Raw genomic sequence first — 20,917 nt, 5'->3', positions numbered from 1 at the left:
GAATCTGCAGTCCTCCTGTCTCTCCCTCCCAAGTACTGGGGTTACAGGTGTAGCCCACCACATCCAGCTAATAGAGAATACCTGGATTGTATCATTCAAAATGTTACACAAAATAATTTATATAGAAAATTTCTCTTAAAGATTAAATTTAGCTAAAGTTTGTTAGCTAGACTGCTATATAACTCTCAGTTCTATATTAAGCTTTATCAGATACTTCCAGTAGATGTGAATCACCAGTTAGGACAAAATCACATAATTACTCATACGCATCTTTCAGATTATTTTATTTTATATTTGTATTTTTGTTTGAATTTTATATACTCATCTAGATACTTATTTATATTTTATATATTTGTTAACTAAATGTTTATTTTATATTATATATTTATTTTATATTTCTATATTATTTTAGATTTTTTATTTTCTACTAATATTCACATCTAGAAACTGAACCCACATATAGTACTATCTCAAAACACAGCTAAAGAACTATGTAGAATTATAAGAACTATGGAGAATATATGATTTAACCATACTACAGAATTTTTTATGCAGTAGTCTTTGAAAAATCTGTTTTCCTGCAGGGAAAACAGAAGAAAATAAAAGTCTTCAGCACCTAGGCTTTGCCACTACACCTCTGGCTTCTCTCTCAAATTCAAGATACAGATTTCATAAAAATCATAATTCAATCATAATAAACTTTTCTAAATCTTGAATATTAAATTATGCCTTTATTTTATATGAAAATCTATGTTTCTACATAACTAATTTTGAAGATTAGATTTGGATTTTTATTCTAGTACGTGTTAGTTAACTAGACTTAAATAAAATCAGTCATCAAATAAATTGGACCTATTAATATTATGGGATGAACTTTTTTTTTTTTAATTAATTTATTTTTTAAATTGGTGCATTGTAGTCATATATCAATCACATTGGAGTACAAGACTTGAGAGGATATACAAGCACACATCATCCAATCAGCCCTCCTCCAGCCCCCATCCCATTCCCTCCCCCTCCCTCCATCCCACACTTCTTTGGTGATTTACTTTGATACATTTGTTTATGTACCTCCTGCGTTTTAAAGAGGCTCCGTCCTCCAGTATTACATACCCTCTGATTGGTCACATTAGTTGCTTCACTATAGGGCCCTTTCTATAGCTCAACCTCTTCCTGTTGCCCTTTTCCTCCTAGTTATTGCTGATTAAGAGAAGCGTCTGATTTATATTTTCTGCGATATTTCTCTGTGCATGCTGCGTTGCAAGTACCAATCCCACTCTTGATGGTCCCAGTAGTGGCCTGGCTACTCAGTGGACTGATCCAGACTTCGCTGGCTCAAGCAGCGGCCTTGCCTCATGGGAGGCCCCAGTTCTGGTCTCGCTGGCCCCTGAACTGGTTGAACCCCTAAGCTGGCTTTGGTCCTGACCTTGGAGGCCGCAGGAGTGAACTTGCCTCACGCCAGGCTCCGATGCTGGCCATTGGCCCCTGCACCGGTCTAACCCCTTGGCAGGATTCCAATCCCGGCCTCGGAGGCCCCAGTACCGGCCTTGCCTCAAGGCAGGCTCCGATGCCGGCCTCACTGGCCCCAGCACCAGCCTAACCCCTCGGCAGGCTCCGATCCCGGCCGCGGAGGCCCCAACACTGGTAATGCCTCACGGCAGGCTCCGATGCCGGCCTCACTGGCCCCAGAACCGGCCTAACCCCTCGACAGGCTCTTATCCTGGCCTCAAGGCCCCAGTACCGGCCTTGCCTCAAGGCAGGCTCCGATGCTGGCCTCACTGGCCCCAGCACCGGCCTAACCCCTCGGCAGGCTCTGATCCCGGCCTCGGAGGCCCCAGTACCGGCCTTGCCTCACAGCAGGCTCCGATGCCGGCCTCGCTGGCCCCAGCACCGGCCTAACCCCTCGGCATGTTCCGATCCCGGCCTCGGAGGCCCCAGCACTGGTCATGCCTCACGGCAGGCTCCACTGCCGGCCTCGTTGGCCCCAGCACCGGCGTAACCCCTCGGCAGGCTCTTATCCTGGCCTCAGAGGCCCCAGTACCGGAATTGCCTCAAGGCAGGCTCCGATGCCGGCCTCGCTGGCCCCAGCACCGGCCTAACCCCTCGGCAGGCTCTTATCCTGGCCTCGAGGCCCCAGTACCGGCCTTGCCTCAAGGCAGGCTCCGATGCTGGCCTCGCTGGCCCCAGCACCGGCCTAACCCCTCGGCAGGCTCTTATCCTGGCCTCGGAGACCCCAGTACCGGCCTTGCATCACGGCAGGCTCCGATGCCGGCCTCACTGGCCCCAGCAGCGGCCTAACCCCTCGGCAGGCTCCGATCCCAGCCTCAGAGGCCCCAGTACCGGCATTGCCTCAAGGCAGGCTCTGATGCCGGCCACGCTGGCCCCAGCACCGGCCTAACCCCTTGGCAGGCTCCGATCCCGTATTTGGAGGCCCCAGCACTGGTCATGCCTCAAGGCAGGCTCCGATGCCGGCCTCGCTGGCCCCAGCACCGGCCTAACCCCTCGGCAGGCTCTTATCCTGGCCTCGAGGCCCCAGTACCGGCCTTGCCTCAAGGCAGGCTCCGATGCCGGCCTCGCTGGCCCCAGCACCAGCCTAACCCCTCAGCAGGCTCTTATCCTGGCCTCGGAGGCCCAGTACCGGCCTTGCCTCATAGCAGGCTCCGATGCCGGCCTCGCTGGCCCCAGCACCGGCCTAACCCCTCGGCAGGCTCTTATCCTGGCCTCAGAGGCCCCAGTACCGGAATTGCCTCAAGGCAGGCTCCGATGCTGGCCTCGCTGGCCCCAGCACCGGCCTAACCCCTCGGCAGGCTCTTATCCTGGCCTCGAGGCCCCAGTACCGGCCTTGCCTCAAGGCAGGCTCCGATGCCGGCCTCGCTGGCCCCAGTACCGGCCTAACCCCTCGGCAGGCTCTTATCCTGGCCTCGGAGACCCCAGTACTGGCCTTGCATCACGGCAGGCTCCGATGCCGGCCTCACTGGCCCCAGCAGCGGCCTAACCCCTCAGCAGGCTCCGATCCCAGCCTCAGAGGCCCCAGTACCGGCATTGCCTCAAGGCAGGCTCTGATGCCGGCCACGCTGGCCCCAGCACCGGCCTAACCCCTTGGCAGGCTCCGATCCCGTATTTGGAGGCCCCAGCACTGGTCATGCATCAAGGCAGGCTCCGATGCTGGCCTTGCTGGCCCCAGCACCGGCCTAACCCCTCAGCAGGCTCTTATCCTGGCCTCAGAGGCCCCAGTACCGGAATTGCCTCAAGGCAGGCTCCGATGCTGGCCTCGCTGGCCCCAGCACCGGCCTAACCCCTCGGCAGGCTCTTGTCCTGGCCTCGGAGGCCCCATGGGATGAACTTTCTTCTTTCTGTTTTCTATGAATAATTCATCCAGAAAGATATAAAGTTTATATAACAAAGTTATAGTCAAATGGATAAAAGATTTTTGTTTGATACTTTTCTAATCCCCCCATCCCAGTACAGGGGTTAAACCTAGAGGTACTTTACCACTGACCTATATCCTCAGCCCTTTTTATTAATTTTAAATTTTATTTGTTTTTAAGATAGGGTCTAAGTTGCCCAGTGTGTGTGTGTGTGTGTGTGTGTGTGTGTGTGTGTGTGTGTGTGAGACAGACAGACAGACAGACAGACAGAGGATTGGATTCAAGCATGCTTTACATTCCACCCCAGCCCTATTGTATTTTATTTATTTTGAAGGAGGGTCTCATTAAGTTGCTGAGGGCCTTGTTAAGTCGCTGAGACTAGCCTGGGACCTGCAGTCCTCATGTCTCAGCTTCCCAAATAATGGGATTACACGTGTAAACCACCACATCCATTGCCCAACTGGCTTTGAATTTGATTCTCCTGCTTCAGCCTCCAGAGTATCTGGGATTATTGGAATGGTACATCATACCCAGTGAAGATTTTACACATCTAGGAAAGCTTGGAGACATTAATTTGGTCTTCTAATAGAAAATATATTATTCCAAAACAAAGAAATAGTGCAGCGACTCCACAGATTAGTATGGAATTTTCTCAGAAAACTGGGAATGGAACCACAATATGACCCAGTTATACAACTCCTGGGTATCTTTCCAAAGAAACTGAAGTTAGAATATTATAGCAATACATGTATATCCACAGCATAATCATAATAGTTAAGTTATGGAACCAGCCTAGGTTTTCACCCACAGATGAATGGATTACAAAACTGTGGTAAATACACACAAGGGAATTTTACTCAGCCATAAAAAAAGAAAAAAATATATATCATTTGCAGGAAAATGGACAGAACTAGAGACTATTATGCTAAATGAGCTTAGCATGACCCAGAAAGCAAGTAATATCTCAAAAACATATCTGGGCATGGTGGGGCGCACTTGTAATCCCAATATTCAGGAGGCCGAAACAGGATCCCAGTTCACAGACAGCCTCAGCTACATAGTGAGGCCCTTTGCAACTCAGTGAGACCCTGTTTCGAATTAAAGAATAAAAAATAGGGCTATCCCTAATATGTGAAAGCTAAAGTGAAATGGGCCATAGGAGGAATTCCAGGTTAAAAAGGAGATCCTATAGAGGAGCAAATAAGGCAACCTAACTGTGAGGATGGGAGGGGGGAGAAAGGAAACTCTTTGAAGCACAGGAGATACTTATTCAGATCATAGTCAACCACTAAACCAAGCATGGGAGAGAGTGATGGGGAGGGAGTGAGGTGGGGATTGGGTGGGGGCTAGCTGGGTAATGTGTGCATTTATGTCTACACAAGATTTTTACCCCATTATGATATATAAATACAGTGCATCAACAAAAAATTTTTTAAAAAGTAGGACTGGAGGTGGAGCCCTGGGTTCCATCCCCAGTACCACAAAAAAAAAAAAAAGCAAGCAAATAGTTGTGTTTTCTCTCATGTCTAGAATCTAGAAATTTAGTAATAAAAGAGACCTCAGATAAAGGAGTAGAGATGCCAGTGAAGTGGTCGAAGGGGTTTAAAGGAAGAAAGAGGAGGAACGGGGACATATAGGGGAACAGGGGTGGATAGAGTGGGATCCAGAGGGAAACACCCTAAGTGTTGTATGTATATTCCTATCATTCTATATACATCATTATGAGCTATAATTACAGTGCACCAGTAAAAGTTTAAAAAGACATATTTTATGTATAAAATATAATCTTAAAGTAAGAATTGCATTCATAGGTCTAAATTAAGAGGAATCAGGGAGTCTGAGTGGCACATGTTTGTAATCCCAGAACTTGGAGATGAGACAGGAGGATTCCAGGTTTGAGGCCAGTCTCAACAACTTAGCAAGGCCCTCAGCAAATTAGTGAGACCCTGTTTCAAAATTTTAAAAAATAGCCGGGCGTGGTGGCACATGCTTATAAATCCAGCGCTTGGTAGGCTGAGACAGGAGGATCGCACAGATTCGAAGCCATCTTCAGCTACTGAGTGAGGCTCTCAGCAACTTAGTGAGACCCTGTTTCCAAATAAAAAATATAAAATAGGTCTGGGAGTATAGCCCGGAGGTAGAAAGCCTCTGGATTCCACCCCCAGTACCACAAAAAAAATTATTTTTAAATAAATAAAAATACCTGGGGTATACATACCTGAGAGGTAGAATGCTATGGGTTCAGCGGGGATTACAAGCGTGCGCCACCACACCCACCAAATATACTTTTATTGATGCACTGTATTTTTACATCATAATGTAGTTTAGAGTGATGGGGATATGAGTGATATGCACACAGCACTTGGTAAGCTTCCCTTCCTCTCCCTCCCCACTCCCTCCCCTTCCCCATACCTGATACTGAGATTGGCATTTATAATTTCACACCTGTACATAAAATCAATGGATTTTATGTGTTTCTTTAATTAATTCTCTCTCCACCTACAACCACCTTTCCCTAAACCCCTCCCTCTCTCCTCCATTATCTAAAGTCCTTCTTATATCCCAAATACTCCCTGGCTTCCATATATAAGAGTAAACATATGATCCTTCAATTTCTGTAGCTGGCTAATCTCACTTAACATAATGTTATCCAACTCTGTTCATTTTCTGCAAATGACATAATTCTCTTATTCATTATTGCTGAGAAGGATTCCTCAGTGTATATATCCCATAAGTTTGTGATCCATACATCTGTTGATGGATACCTAGGCTGTTTCCATGATCTGAATATTGTGAATTGTACTGCTATAAACACGAATATGTATATATCATTATAATATTCTGATTTCAAACCCTTTGGAAAGATACTCTGGAATGTATAAGTGTATTTATTCCCAGTTTTCTGAGGAATATCCACACTCATCTTCATAGTGCCTGCACTAATTTGCAGTGTAGAAGAGTTCCTATTTCCCAGCATTTATTATTCCCTGATTGCTAATGATGTTGAACATTTTTTCATGTAGTTATTAACCATTTGCATTTCTTCTTTTGTGAAATGTCTATTTAGTTTAATTGCCCATTTCTTGATTAGGTTAATTTTTTAGTGTAGAGAGGGGGCAGGGGGAGTAAACGTTATAATAATATATTTTTAAATATACCTAATTCAGCATGACAAAATTTTAATATGTATTTTCTGATGGGTACATGGTGTCTATTATTATTGTTTAATTATCTATGGTTCAATATAGCATGTAAATTATAATAATGTTTATGTGTTGTACTAGGGATTGAACTCATGGGCTTTATACCTCCAAATTACACATCCAGCCCTTGTATTTTTAGTTTTGAAACAAGATCTCACTAAGTTACTGAGAAGCTCACTACATTGCTGAGGCTGTCCCTGAATCTGAGATCTTCCTGTACTTCAGTCTCCTAAGTACTAGGACTACTAGTGTACACCACTAGTCATCAATAAAAATGCCTGGTCAATAAAAATATTTTAAGAAAAAAAGATATTAACAATACAAAGGATCAAAGACCTTGAAACTCCTCAGTATAAACTGCCACAAACTAAATGGTTTCTAAGGTGTTTGGACCTACATCCAAAGACAAATACAAATAACTATAGTATAGTAATAATGTCCCTTCAGTTTGGCTAAAGAATAGGCATTCTCAGGCCTGAGAGCTGAAGCTCAGTCATATGGCCAGACTTAACAAAGAGGCTACAAACAGTCTCACATATCTAGGAAGAAACAGGTAACAGTTACTACAAATCCCTTTCACAGGGAATAATCATAGGAAATACATCAATATTTTCCCTGAGTTTAAAAGGAAACATAAGGATTTTATTTACAAAAGAATTTAAATTTGTGAATATAATTTAATCCACAAAAAACTATGAGGAGTTTGATTGTAATACTAAACACAGTAAAGCAGATTCATCTCATAAAGATCTTAAATTTCAAACCCAGCATGACCTGAAAAAAAACTCTCACTCATAATATTACATCCTCTCCCACCCACTAAGTGTAGATGTCCATATGCATGAGGAAAAGAAATTCTACTATATGAAGCTACTGAAATTTGGGGATCTTTTGTTATTGAAGTTAGTGTTACATGAATGAAAACATATTTAATCACAGGCTCACAATTGTTATTATGAAATGTCTTCCACTTACAAACTGAGGTTTGTAGTATGCAGGACCTAGTGTGTGGTCAATATCAGGTGGAAAGCATTTTATAATACTGTCATCCTCATTAATATGATAACCATATGCGTGTCCACAAGAAGGAATGGAAGGAACATCAACACTTCTGCTTACTGTAGGTGCTCTTGAAATTTTCTGTAAGGAAAAGACTTTATGTTATTTATTCAAAGGCAAGTAGAAAAAGAATAAAAACCAAATATTAAAATTTACCAGAAGGCAACTATTAAATATTGACTTAGTGAATTTTACAATATAAACCAAAAAGTAGAAGCACCTTAAAGGGGTGAATTCATGTCTCAACTTATATTATAGACCAAAGGCACACACACACACACACACACACACACACACACACACACACACCACATACATATATTAAAATTATCATAAGAAGCAACAATTCCTTTTTTTTTTTCAGTACTGGTGATATAACCCAGGGGTATTCTACCTCTGAGCTACACCCCCAGCCCTATTATTTCTTTTTTCTTGGTGGTACCGAGGTTCCTGGAAACCATTCTGCCTCCGGGATACACTCCCAGACACCTATTCTTTATATTTTTATTTGGAAACAGGGTCTCTTAAGCCAGTGAGGCTGGAGTCAAACCTGCGCAATCCTCCTGTCTCCACCTCCCAAGCGCGGGGATTACAAGCGTGAGCCACCACGCCCAGCTATTCTTTATTTGAAACAGCGTGTCACTGAGTTGCAAAGGGCTAAGTAGGCTGTCTGCAAACCGCGATCCTCCTGTTTCAGCCTCTCAAATGCTGGGATTACAAGCGTGCAACACCATGCCCAGCTGACAAAAGTATTTTTTAAAGACCTCCTTTGCTTCCTATTCACCACACTAGAAGCAATTATAGATTTATTAAGAGCAAAAATGAAGTCAGGCTACTGGAGCCACTGATAACACAGGGAGTTTTCCACTGGAAACTAAGCACCAGTAAGGAACTGTTAAGGCCTTGGGCAGGAAGGTGACTGTGAACCTGCTCATTGTGTGATCGCTGGCCAGGATGACCTGTCATAAGCCAGCAGCCCAGTTGAGATCCAACAGCAAAAGAAAATAGCATAGCTTTGCCCTATGGCTAATGATTATGAACTGGTGTGGATACAGCTACTAGACCACTGGCCCCACAGGTGTGGCTACAGTGCTGCATTGCCAGGTAGAGTACTCCAAGTGATGCTGTCCACCCATCTCTGTGCAAAAGGACCACAGCTGACCAGGAACCTACTGGGTTTATCCCACAGCCTTCCTCTGCTGAGGGCTTGAGCTCAAGACTGCATGGCACTTTTCATTGCAGAAGCCTCGTTCCTAAATTAACTATATTTATATTATTTTTGGTTTTGGTTATTTTGTCCAAGGGAGGGGGAATATATATATATATTTTTTTTTAAAGTAACTATATATATATATAGTTACTTTTAAATATAGATTGAGACTTAAGTGTTAGCACCAAGAATATTGAGAATATTGGAATGAAACAATAGCTGAAGTTTTAAGCAAAAGGTGTTAAAGTGCAATAAAAGAATTGCTTAATGCAAAAAAAAAAAACATGAAGTCAGAAGCGAATACATTAAAAACTAAAGTTTAGAGTCAGAGATGCATCTCAGTGGTAGAGCACTTGGTAGCATTCATGAAGTCCTGAGACTGATCCCCAAAACCACAAAAATATTTTTAGTAAACAATAATAAAGTTTATAAACATCACTGAGTGAATATTCTCAATGATAAACTAGCTACAAAATTCATACAAACTACTCATTTTTAGAGTATGGATTTTTAAATGGACTTAACATCACACATGATATTAAACTTTTTCTATTTTATTTTAAATAAATATCATTAGAAGCATAATTTAAAATAATAACATACTGATTGAAGATGCTCTTTAGCTTTTAGAATTTCTCTGTTCATTTTTTCTAGCGTTCCAGGATAAGACAGATCATAGCTTGCAGGGCCTGGATTATCTGAATTAAACTTCTTAAAACGTTTCTCTCGGTTTTGTAGACTCTGGCCTCCTTTTATAGTATACTAAATAGGAAAGTTAAAAATTGTAAAATAATTAAAAGAAGTATTTTGTAATTAATTCCTATTTGATAAATATTAAATATTATAAATAGTTTTAAAACCCAACCTGGGGGGAGGGGGGACTGGGGATGTTGCTTAGTGTTAAGAGTGATTGTCTAGCATGTGCTGGGCCCTGGGTTTTATACCCAGTAACACACACACACACACACACACACACACACAGTTCTAGTAAAAAAAGATAATAAGATAGTTGTCAGTCATAACTTTTAACTCAAACTAAAATTTACTCTACATAGGGCCCTGTCAGAGAATATAATAAAAAGCAATTTAAAAACAGAACTAAAGTCAGGAATTCCCAAAGCTCTGTGTGCTCTGCAGGCCATGGAAAAATTTATACTTCTAAAATGAGGTTTAAAGTGGCTGGCATTTGTATTGCAGTGAAAAATCAAACCTTCTAAGCCTACTTAGGAATAGTTATTTTCACAAATAACATATTGGTCACTTCCAGAGAAATTTATATAGGCTTATTGATAACACTGGGTTTTGTACTCAAGTTAGTTTTATACTTTATTTATTGCATAGAACACAATGGAAGGAATCTTCCATGACTCAACATGCACATGTCTGGATTCTCTAGAATCAGAAAATTATCAACTAACAGCCAGTTAATTAAAACAAAATTACCAAAGAGCAAAAAATTATATTCATAATTATGGAAATATATCCACCATTTCTAAACATAAAGGGAACCCTTCTTGTCACTGACTTTTGAGACTGCACAGAAATAGGAGACAGATAAGACAAGGGCAACGACTACAGCATTAGAGCACAAAAACCAGGTCCTTCATTCTGCTGCCATCCTCTTCTACATATCTTAACCAGAAACTGGTTTCTGTGCTCTACTCTAAAGCTATAACCTTCTCCACACAATCTGCCTCTTAATTCTACACAGTCTCAAAAATCTGTAAACAGAGTATCTTCAAGGACCCATAATTCATTCAAGAGACCCGTGCTCCTATTCCCATGGTCTATGCACCATGTAACAATCTTTTGTGTCTGACAGGATTTATAGAGCAATGAAGAATACCCAATCATGCAATCAATATCAAATGTACTCATTTTCTATTATTTGAATTATAAAATATAGATTGAAAAGAGCAATAAGCTGATACAAGGGGGAAATAAAATATGTCAAACAACATTTTGGATGATGAGAGGAAGAAAATGTGATTTTTATTAACTAAGGCAATTATAATAACTTTATAAATGTACCTGTGCTTCTGAAACATTATAGTGTCCTGGACCTGGAACATATTTTTCAGTGTCACAGTCAATAGTAAAAGCACTTTCTCTGATACTCAAAGATAGAAATGGTGCATAGCCGCCTATAAAAAAGAATCATATCATTAGCAGATAAGATAGGACTCCAGGAAAAAACACTCAAAATATACATAATTATTTAGTACCCTCAATACTGAAACTATATTTTCAGAGCTAATGGCTAGCCACAAAAGTTATTATATCTAAAAAATTCTATTATAAGATCAGAATTTGTATTTATATTTGGTATATACTTAGTTAATCCATATACACTTACATATTTCATCTTTATCAGTATATTCACATACACTTTCAGTTTATTGTCAGAAGAGTCTGTTCTTTTGGAATACCTCCGTGAAGATTTTATGAATTCTGGCTTTCACAATTTTCTTTGTTGCCCACTTTCTCTTGTATAGAATAGATTTAGTCTCCATCAATAATATGTTGAATACATGGGGGCTGTGTGCTTATTTCTTCCACTTTTAAGTAAAATTCAGTTAGGCACTCTGCCATGTTCTGATGACAACTGCCTCAGAACTGACCTGAGATTAGCTTCTCGCTTTTCATATCATGTATCTCATACAACTTTAATGAATGCGTGATTTTTTTTTTTTTTTTTTTTTTTTTGGTGGTACTGGGGATGGAACCCAGGGGCCTTCTACCTCCGGGCTACACTCTCAGACCTATTTTATATTTTACTTGGAAACAGGTTCTCTTAAGCCAGCTGGGGCTGGCTTCGAACTTGCGCGATCCTCTTGTCTCAGCCTCCCAAACACGGGGATTACAAGCATGTGGCACCACGCCTGGCTGAATGCAAGAATTTTAAAAACATAAAAAGCTGTGAGATGCAATCATTGTTGTACATAAAAACACATAAATATAAATGTAAAGTTTAAAAAGTCAAGAATTCTAAAAGTCTTAAGAGTTTTAAAAGTCAAGTCAATGTTGGGCATGGTGGCACACACTTATATCCCCAGTACTTAGGAGAATTGCAGTTCAAGGACAGCCTCAGCTACTTAGTGAGGCCCTCCACAACTTAGTGAAATGCTGTTTCAAAATAAAGAATAAGAAAAAGGGCTGGGGTGGGGGGTGTAGCTCAGAGGTAGAATGCCCCTGGGTTCAATTCCTAGTACTGCCAAAATAAATAAATAAATAAATAAATAAATAAATAAATAAATAAAATAAAAGTCAAGAAACAGAATATTGCCAAAATTTCCTTTTTACTCCTCTTCCCTCCACAAGCAAGCACTATCTTACAGGTTATCACTGTCTTCCTTTGTACAGTAACCATTTACTTGCTTTTCTGTGTGGACTGTTAAATCCTTTTGTCATTATGAATTGTTTTTATTATCCCTGTTACTCTTTGTTCTAAAATCTTTTTTGTCTGTTTAATATAGTCACTCTAGCTTTCTTTCATTCCTGAACACATGGTATATTTTCCCATACTTCATTGTATCATACAGTATCATATGTATGTTATGTTATGTTAGCAATACTGGGGAGTGAACCCAGGGCCTTGTACATGCTAGGCAAGAGCTCTATCACTGAGCTACTCAGGCCCTTTTCAAATTTTATTTTGAGACAGGGACTTGCTAAACTATACCTAAATACTTAAAATTAGAGTGACCAACTAGACAAGGGACTTTTAAAGTTAAATCTAGGATAGTTTCAGACAAACCAGGATGGTTGTCACCTTATCACAGTGTTCTGCATAGTAAACAATAAACAGATATAGAATTTATAACTGCCGGGCGTGGTGGCGCACGCTAGTAATCCCCGCGCTTGGGAGGCGGAGACAGGAGGATCGCGCAGGTTCGAAGTCAGCTGCGCTGGCTTAAGAGACCCTGTTTCTAAATAAAAGTATTTGTAGCCTGGAGGTAGAAGGGCTTCCAGGAACCCCAGTACCACCAAAAAATATATATATAATTTATAACTAATATTCTAAACACTTAGTCATTTATTCCACAATACTGTATGCTTTGTTATATAATATGCATGTATGATAGGCAGCAAAGGTACAATAATAAATAAGATAGATTTTTAAATAGTGAGGAAATAAGACAAATAAGTAATAAACTACAAATAATGCTGCCAATAACTATGACATAAAATGTAAAAAAGGTTTCGGGGGGATTAGGGTTAGTAGAGTTTGATTTTAAATATATAAATAAATTCACATATAACACGCAAACTGCAAATGATAAATCACTGAGAGAAGGCATTAAGAATATGGAAGAGATGCCGGGCGTGGTGGCGCACACTTGTAATCCCCGTGCTTGGGAAGCTGAGACAGGAGGATTGCGCAGGTTCGAAGCTAGCCTCAGCTACTTAGTGAGGCTCTTTGCAACTTAGTGAGACCCTGTTTCCAAATAAAATATAAAATAGGGCTGGAAGTATAGCCCCTAGATAGAAAGCCCCTAAGTTCCACCCCCAGTACCAAAAAAAAATATATATATATATATGGGAGAGGACACAAGGCATGGTGGTGCATGCCTATAATCCCAGAACTTGGGAGGCTGAGATAGGAGATTCACAAGTTTGAGGCTGGCCTCCACAACTCAACAAGACCCTTGGCAATTAAGAAAACGGTTTCAGGATGGCGACCGAGAAAAGCGGGGCTTAAGAGCCCCGCTAACAACAAATATCCATTACCACAAAATCAGCGCCTTTCATAGCCAGAAAACACCATCACCAGTGAAACAAAAAATCACCAGGCTCCAGAGAGAAAGCGGACTGAGAACAGAGCCACAGAGGAGATAACCGGCCTTGCGCCCGAGGACGCGGCAGACGCGGCAGCAGCGCCATACTGCCGGAGGCACCGGCGAATTCACGGACGGCTACAGCAAGGCGAGGTGAGCCACTGCGGAACAGCCAGGCGGGATTTCTCCGCGCAGAGAGCATCTAAAGCTCCCAGTGGCCGAGCTCAGCACACGCTGCAGGGATTCAGAGTAGAAATCAAAATCAAGAAGAAAAACGCCAGCCCCATAGCCGAGGGCGTAGCAGCGGCGCCATATTGCCACCGGCGGCAGCAGCAGCGAATTCAGCGAGGCCAGTACAGCTACATCTGCATACTCAAGAACAGTGAGTCAAATTGCGGGCCACTGCGGAGAAATCCCAGTACTGTACTCCCTGGGACTTGACCCAGTGGGGGAGGGGCGGTGGCAGAGATATCACACCATAGGAGAACATGCAACCTGGCACCCCCCACAGTCTAAAGCAGCCTCTATCGACTCTCTGGGTCGGAGACTCTGTGATAAAACCCAGTAAAGGAGTAGTGGGGTCGGAGATACTACTGACTCGAGATCCAGAACACTTTAAGGGAAGTCATAGTGACCCAAGGGAAGAACCCAGAGAAGGCACAAACATCGGAAATCATGGGAAAGAGGAATAATACTGGAGCAATTAATGCCCACAACCCCACAACATCAGAACCCGATAAAACAGAAAATCAGAGATTTCTAGAAGATCAAATCAGGAAAATAACTGTAGAAATAATAGAGGTGCTTCGAAAAGAACTCAGAGAGAGCCAAAAAGAGATAAAGGATGCAATTAATGAAGTAAAGGCCTCAATTCAAAGCACAAACAACCGATTAGAACACATGGAGAACAGAATCTCGCTCTTAGAAGATGAGCAATCCAAAAATGAACGCATAGTTTCTAATCTAGAAAAAAATATCAGACAACAGGAATCTGATATTGAAGAAATATGGGCCCATTTTAAGAGAGCTAACCTAAGAATAATTGGAATAGAGGAGGGAAAAGAAAGTGAAACCAAAGGGATCAACAATCTCTTCAAAGGAGTAATAGCAGAAAATTTTCCAAACATAGAGCAAGAGGTTGATACAAAGGTCTAGGAAACTTATAGAACTCCCTTTAGACAGGATTGGAGAAGAGGATCCCCACGCCACATAATTGTCAAAATGACCAATGTGGAAGCCAAGCAGAGAATCTTAAAGGCAACAAAAACAAATGGCCAAGTGACATTCAGAGGCAAACCAATTAGAATCACTCCAGACTTCCCAAACCAAGTCATGAGAGCCAGAAGGGCTTGGAGTAACATATTCCAAACTCTGAAGGAAAACAACTTCCAGCCAAAAATTTCCTACCCAGCAAAACTTTCTATCAAATTAGATGGAAAAATAAGAAGCTTCCATGACAAACAGAAACTGAAGGAATTTATGTCTTCAAAACCAGCACTAGAGAAGGTACTTAAAGAGATTAACTACAAAGAAGAAATAGGTAACACACACCAGAACCAGAGAAACAAGAGTTTCCATCCAACAGACAATTAAGATTGGTTATCTGTGGAGATTCATTATTTATGTTAGTCTTTTACCTATCTCTAAATGGTATTGTTTGCCTTTATTGTTGTTAATTTTTAGGATTTCTAGTTGGAATATTAATATACCTTCAGATATAGCATTTGGAAATATTTTATCCCATTCTATTAGTAACTGTTAACTCTGTTTACATTGTCTTTGGATATACAATTTTTTTTTTTTATTTTTTAGGGAGCCTGTATACTCCTCTGTTGCCTGTGCCATTGAAATCATAACCAAGAAATCACTGCCAATTTCAATGTTGTGAGGTTTTATGACCCAGATTTTCTCCTAAAAGTTTATAGTCTTAAGATTTATATTTAGGTCTATTATCTATTTTGAGTTAATATTTGTATATGGGATTAGGTAAGGGTCCAATTTTATTCTTTTCCATGTAATTATTTTTTTAACAATATTTAGTTAAAAGATTATCATTTCCACCACCAAATGTCCGTGGAAACCTTGTTAAAAATAACTTGACAATATAGGGAAGAATTTAGCTCTAGGCTTTTATTTAACTCCAATGGTTTATATATCTGCCTTTAGAATAGTACTACACTGTTTCAATTATTGTAGCTTTATATGGTTTGAAATCAGAAAATATATATCTTCTAGCTTTGTTCTTTTTCAAGATCGTTTTGGGTACCTAGACTCCATATTCCATATTATGATAGATTTTTTTCTGAAAAATAAATAAACAAATATATGATAGTTTCACCTAAAAAATAGAAAAAAATATTCTCTGGTAAGAAAGAAAGCACAAAGAAATATTGAAATGTTATCTTTAAGTCATCAAAAGCTTGGTATCAGACAAATGAAACTGTTATGTGAGATTATCATTTTTAATTTTAGATAAATTGCCATAATACTAGATGTCAACTACTAAGCCAAGCATGGGAGGGAGGGATGGGGAGAGAATGGGGTGGGGATTGGGTGGGGGCTGACTGGGAAAAGTGTGCATGTATGTCTACAAAAGTATGTATCCTACTATGATGTATGAATACAGTGCACCAATAAAAAAAAATATATATTTTCCCTGAAAAAAAAAAAAAGAAAAAGAAAACGGTTTCAAAATAAAAATGAGACAGGACTAGAATTGTAGCTTAGTAGAATGCCCCTGGGTTTAAACTCAAGTATATTTTTTTAAAAAAGGAATATGTTAGAGGAAAAGATTTGAGAGAAAAGAACAACTGAGTTCAGTTTGAGAAAGAATGAGTTTGAAGCTTCAAAGCAAAAGCAAATCAAACTGGCATGAAGCAATAAAGTTCACTCTGAGAAACAAGGTGGGCAGTATGTGATAAATAATCAAGTTCTACAGCCACAACCACCACAAAACAAAAGCATTCTTCACATATGAGAAATGACGAGGTCTTGGAAATGTGTACTCATTAGGAATATCAACCTATAAAGCAATCATATACATATCACTGAAACTATATTAAGGTAAATTTCATTTCCTGCTGGAGCCTCCCTGATTTGCTAATGAGATAAAAAATGATCACCATTGGCATAAGCACAATGGCACATACAGGACTGTGGATCCCCAGAGCTTCGGCGACAGATAAAGTTCCCCCATCAAAAAAAATTAGAGAAAGAAAATATTTAGGAGATGGTATCACTAAGCTCAGATTGTTGAAGCAATATAGATAACTAATATAGAACTAATGAGGATTCCATTTATTATGTAAATAAACATTAAAAGTGGTGACATACTCATTAGTACAATAATGCCAAAAGCAATCACCTTATTACAATATGTTTTATCACATCGTACTAGGCTAGTTGTCTCCAGCAAAAATTTACTTTGATAAGCTATGTTGGCTTCCCACATACCTGTGGGGAAAACAGACACAGCTCTCACTAATCTAGAATTTGAATATCCATTATTTTTCCTACTCATGAAAGCATAGCTCAATCCTGGGCCTTTGAGGTTGCAAATCCCAGGCGGAAGAGACTCTCCCTTGTGAAGGCAATGGAGTTCGCAAATGAGGGTAGGAAGATTTTCCTGAGTAAAATGTGGAGACATTATACTGGAGGCTGACCAAGAAGGGTGCTGGAAGAAGAGTGGAGTAGTTAGGAGAAAGAGAAAGGTTGGGAATGAAGAGTGTCTGCATCTAAAGCTCTAAGGTCCTCTCCACTTGTGCAATTCAACATAACAAGAAAGTTAATGCCTCAACAAGTGCTCTTCCAACATCATATTTTATACAATCTACCTGGTCCTTAATTAAAATAACTGTGCATATTTCTTTCGTGTGTGTGTGTGTGTGTGTGTGTGTGTGTGTGTGTGTGTGGTACTTGGGTTTCTGGAAACCCTTCTACCTCCGGGCTACACTCCCAGACCTATTTTTTATATTTTTATTTGGAAACAGGGTCTCTTAAGCCAGCGCGCGGCTGGCTTCGAACCTGCGCGATCCTCCTGTCTCCGCCTCCCAAGCGCGGGGATTACAAGCGTGCGCCACCACGCCCGGTAACTGTGCATATTTCCACATAGCCCAGTGTTTTGTGGTCTTCAAGACAGGTGAGATAGAATACACTTAGGAAAGGGGTAGTAGCTGCTTTTACATTATCTTGCCAGGGAATCCAGCAGAGAAATGATTCAGGAAATAGCTACTCCTCCTATCAGTTATCAGCATGTCATCCTTGAGTATCATTGAAACAGTGAAGCTGCTCAGAGTTCACAAGCATGGAATTTCCTTGTTTAATAAATCCTTTAAAACAGTATATGAGGGGCCTAGTCATGTTATTTTTATTGCCCTCTAAGCAGAGTTAACACAAGTTATAGCGGTTTTTAATTCATTATATGTGGTTCATTAGACTTTAAATTTACTTTTTGTTGTTATTCTGTAAAGTATTTTTTTGGGGGGTGGTACTGGGGATTGAACCCAGGGGATTTCTACCTCTGATATATCCTCCTAGCCCCATTTTATTTTGAAACAAGGTCTAAGTTGCCAAGGACCTTGCTAAGTTGCTGAAATTGACCTCAGACCTATGATCCTCCTATCTCAGCTTCCCACGCACTGGAATTACAAGTATACGCTACCCTGATGGGCCAAGATTAGCTTTTTAATTGCATACTTTTGTGTTATGGTATTGGCAAAAAAAAAAAAAACTAAGACTAATGGAGTAAAAATCATTATTGCCCTCAAACAGCTCACATTTTAGTGGGACTTTCCACTAAATGTTAGTACTTATTACAAGCTAGGTGTCATGGCATGAGACTATAATCCAGAACTTGGGAGGCTGAGATAGGAGGATTACAGGTCTGAAGCCAGCCTCAGCAACTTGGTGAAGCTTTCAGCAGCAACCCCTGTTTCCAAAAAAAAAGTGGAGAGGGATCAATTTCAGAAATATTTTGAGGATTGATTTAATGAGCATATTGATCAGCAGGAAAGACGTGGCAGAGAAGGAGGCTAGAATCACTCCACAGCTTAAAGTGTCTGGTAAACTGAAAGGAATTTTTTTTTTTTTTTAAGGAACCAGTATTGGTAGGAAAAACGATGAGTTCAAATCCTTGGAATCTCAGGCGCCAAAGACCACCCAGATTGAGACGTTTTAAAAAGAAGCTTTAACAATGCTGAAGGCCTTAAGATCAGGAAAAAGCTTACCTTGGGCATAGAAATTACCTAAATCTCTAAAATTTTCACCTGGGAATAATCAGAATGAGAATATAAAAAATGGTTGAAGTGATAGATGTGAATGGAAAAACCACAATAAGAACAACAAACAAGGGATTGAAATTACAGTATCTAAATATTTTTAAAGTATTTAGAAAAATATATTTTTTTAAATCTACAAAGAGTTGGTACAAGAGAGAGAAAAGTGATTCCCTGATTCAGCATTTAACCACGTGTCAGATACTCTCCAAAACAACAGTAAAAAAAAAAAAAAAAAAAAAAAAAAAAAAAAAAAAAAAAAAAAGAGCCAGGAGTAAATAATGCTGTTAACAGCTCCCAGTAGAAGAACTGTTTCTATTTTTTTTTAAAAAGTGGTAATTTGTATCAAAATAAAATAAGGATCAAAAATATCATGCGCATAAGCATTTTAGGTGGTCACTGGTGCCCAATAAGTTGTTGAGGAGTAAATGTATAATTATACTAGCTCAACAGGATTAAAATACAGCCAATAAAAACCTCCCAAAATACTGAGATCACATGCTGAAAAGCAGTAAAATCCAAGATTTAAAACACTGACAAATGATAAATTCTACTACACTTAAAGAACCCTAAACAGACCCGAATTGACCAGTCATGTCAACAGAATAATTAATCTTGACATTCTTTTTATAAAATACAGACATAGCAAGGCGTGGTGGCACACACCTGTAATCCCAGTACTTGAGAGGCTGAGACAGGAAGATCACAGGTTGGTGGCCAGTCTAAGTAACGCTCAGCAACTTAGAAAAATCCTGTTTCAGAAAAAAAAAAATTTTTTTAAAGAGCTGCAAGGGAGGTAGCTCTGAGATGAATTGCTCCTAGGTTAATACCTAACACACACACACACACACACACACACACACACACACACACACACACACAAATTGCACGTTAACAACGGGGTTAAAAAAAAAAACTTTAATTTGTGTGTCATTAAGCTCCAGAAAAATAATCAGAATAGAAAAAGTAGGAAGCAAACTGGAAATGTTTATTAAAAGTTTGGTCTAAGTCATTAGATGCAAACAAGTAAGAACAAATAACTACTTAAATTATCCATCCTCATTTCACTTCTCAAGAACATAACCTTAACATGTTCTCATGAAGTTATGTATTTATTATTTTGGGTACTGGGGATTTAACCCAGAAGAATTCTACCTCCAAGCTCTGTCCCCAGACCTAGGATTTTATTTTTATTTGGAAACAGGGTCTCACTAGGTTATTGAGTCTCATTACTTGCTGAGGCTGTCCTCCAACCTGCGATCTTAATGTCTCAGCCGCCTAAATCCTGGGATTACAAGCATGTGCCGCTATGCCCGGTTCTCGGATTTTTGAAGAGATGTGGTGATCGGATTAAGTATCTGCCTGAAAATTTTGATGGGGTTATACTTAAATAATATTGCAAAATAAATATAAAAATTACATCTTGGCAAATATCTTTCTGATTAATAGAAAGAAAGGTGTATGATGCACATAGGATTATTTACAAAAAGATAGCAGGACCTTCTAGAAGTACACAGCATTTGGATTTTACATAGTCAATGGATCCAAGAAATGAAAATCCTAGACCTATCATTTTCCCTGCTTACTTCGTGTTTTCTTCTACTTATGAAGTGGCACTATTTCGCCTTATTTTTACCTCACACATCAGGGCAGGCTGAAGGAGAGGCGCCCGTCCTAGTAAAGGGGCCTTTCCTACCCCTTACCTGTTGCCCGCGGCTTGGGCGAAGGTACCTGGTAGGACCCAGGACCCACAAGCTCCCCAGTGCTGCCACCTTCTGCCCACCTGAACAGGCGGGGGGGCCGATCATACATAGCGAGGGTGGGCGAGGCTGAACAGCAATGAACCAGAGGAATAAAGCTACAGAAGTGTGGAGCCAAAGACAGGCGACAGCAACCTGAAGCCTGAGAAGAACTCGCCTAAACCCAGAGCTAGAGGAGGAACTACCTGACGGCCCGCTAATTAGAGTCAGATTTCCCCAGGGTCAATCTCTAGCCCCAGGGTAAAGTGGAAGGGACAACAACCAGA

The 20,917-nt window shown here is 40.3% G+C and overlaps 1 protein-coding gene across 1 annotated transcript in view; it reads right to left on the bottom strand.

Annotated features, from left to right (window-relative positions):
- Positions 1-20,703, bottom strand: part of STPG2 (sperm tail PG-rich repeat containing 2) — a gene marked incomplete at both ends in the record, with an annotated part of 526,196 nt that extends 505,493 nt beyond the window's left edge. Inside the window, 4 exons of the mRNA XM_080697195.1 lie at positions 7,547-7,711; positions 9,444-9,602; positions 10,872-10,984; positions 20,595-20,703. Coding sequence (XP_080553321.1) covers positions 7,547-7,711; positions 9,444-9,602; positions 10,872-10,984; positions 20,595-20,703 — 546 coding nt within the window. The remainder of the gene's footprint in view (positions 1-7,546; positions 7,712-9,443; positions 9,603-10,871; positions 10,985-20,594) is intronic.
- Positions 20,704-20,917: the final 214 nt, after the last annotated feature.

The sequence above is a fragment of the Muscardinus avellanarius genome, assembly GCF_963383645.1.
Source record: "Muscardinus avellanarius genome assembly, chromosome: 6".
Taxonomy (NCBI): Eukaryota; Metazoa; Chordata; class Mammalia; order Rodentia; family Gliridae; genus Muscardinus; species Muscardinus avellanarius.
This window is presented reverse-complemented; position numbering and strand designations above follow the sequence as displayed.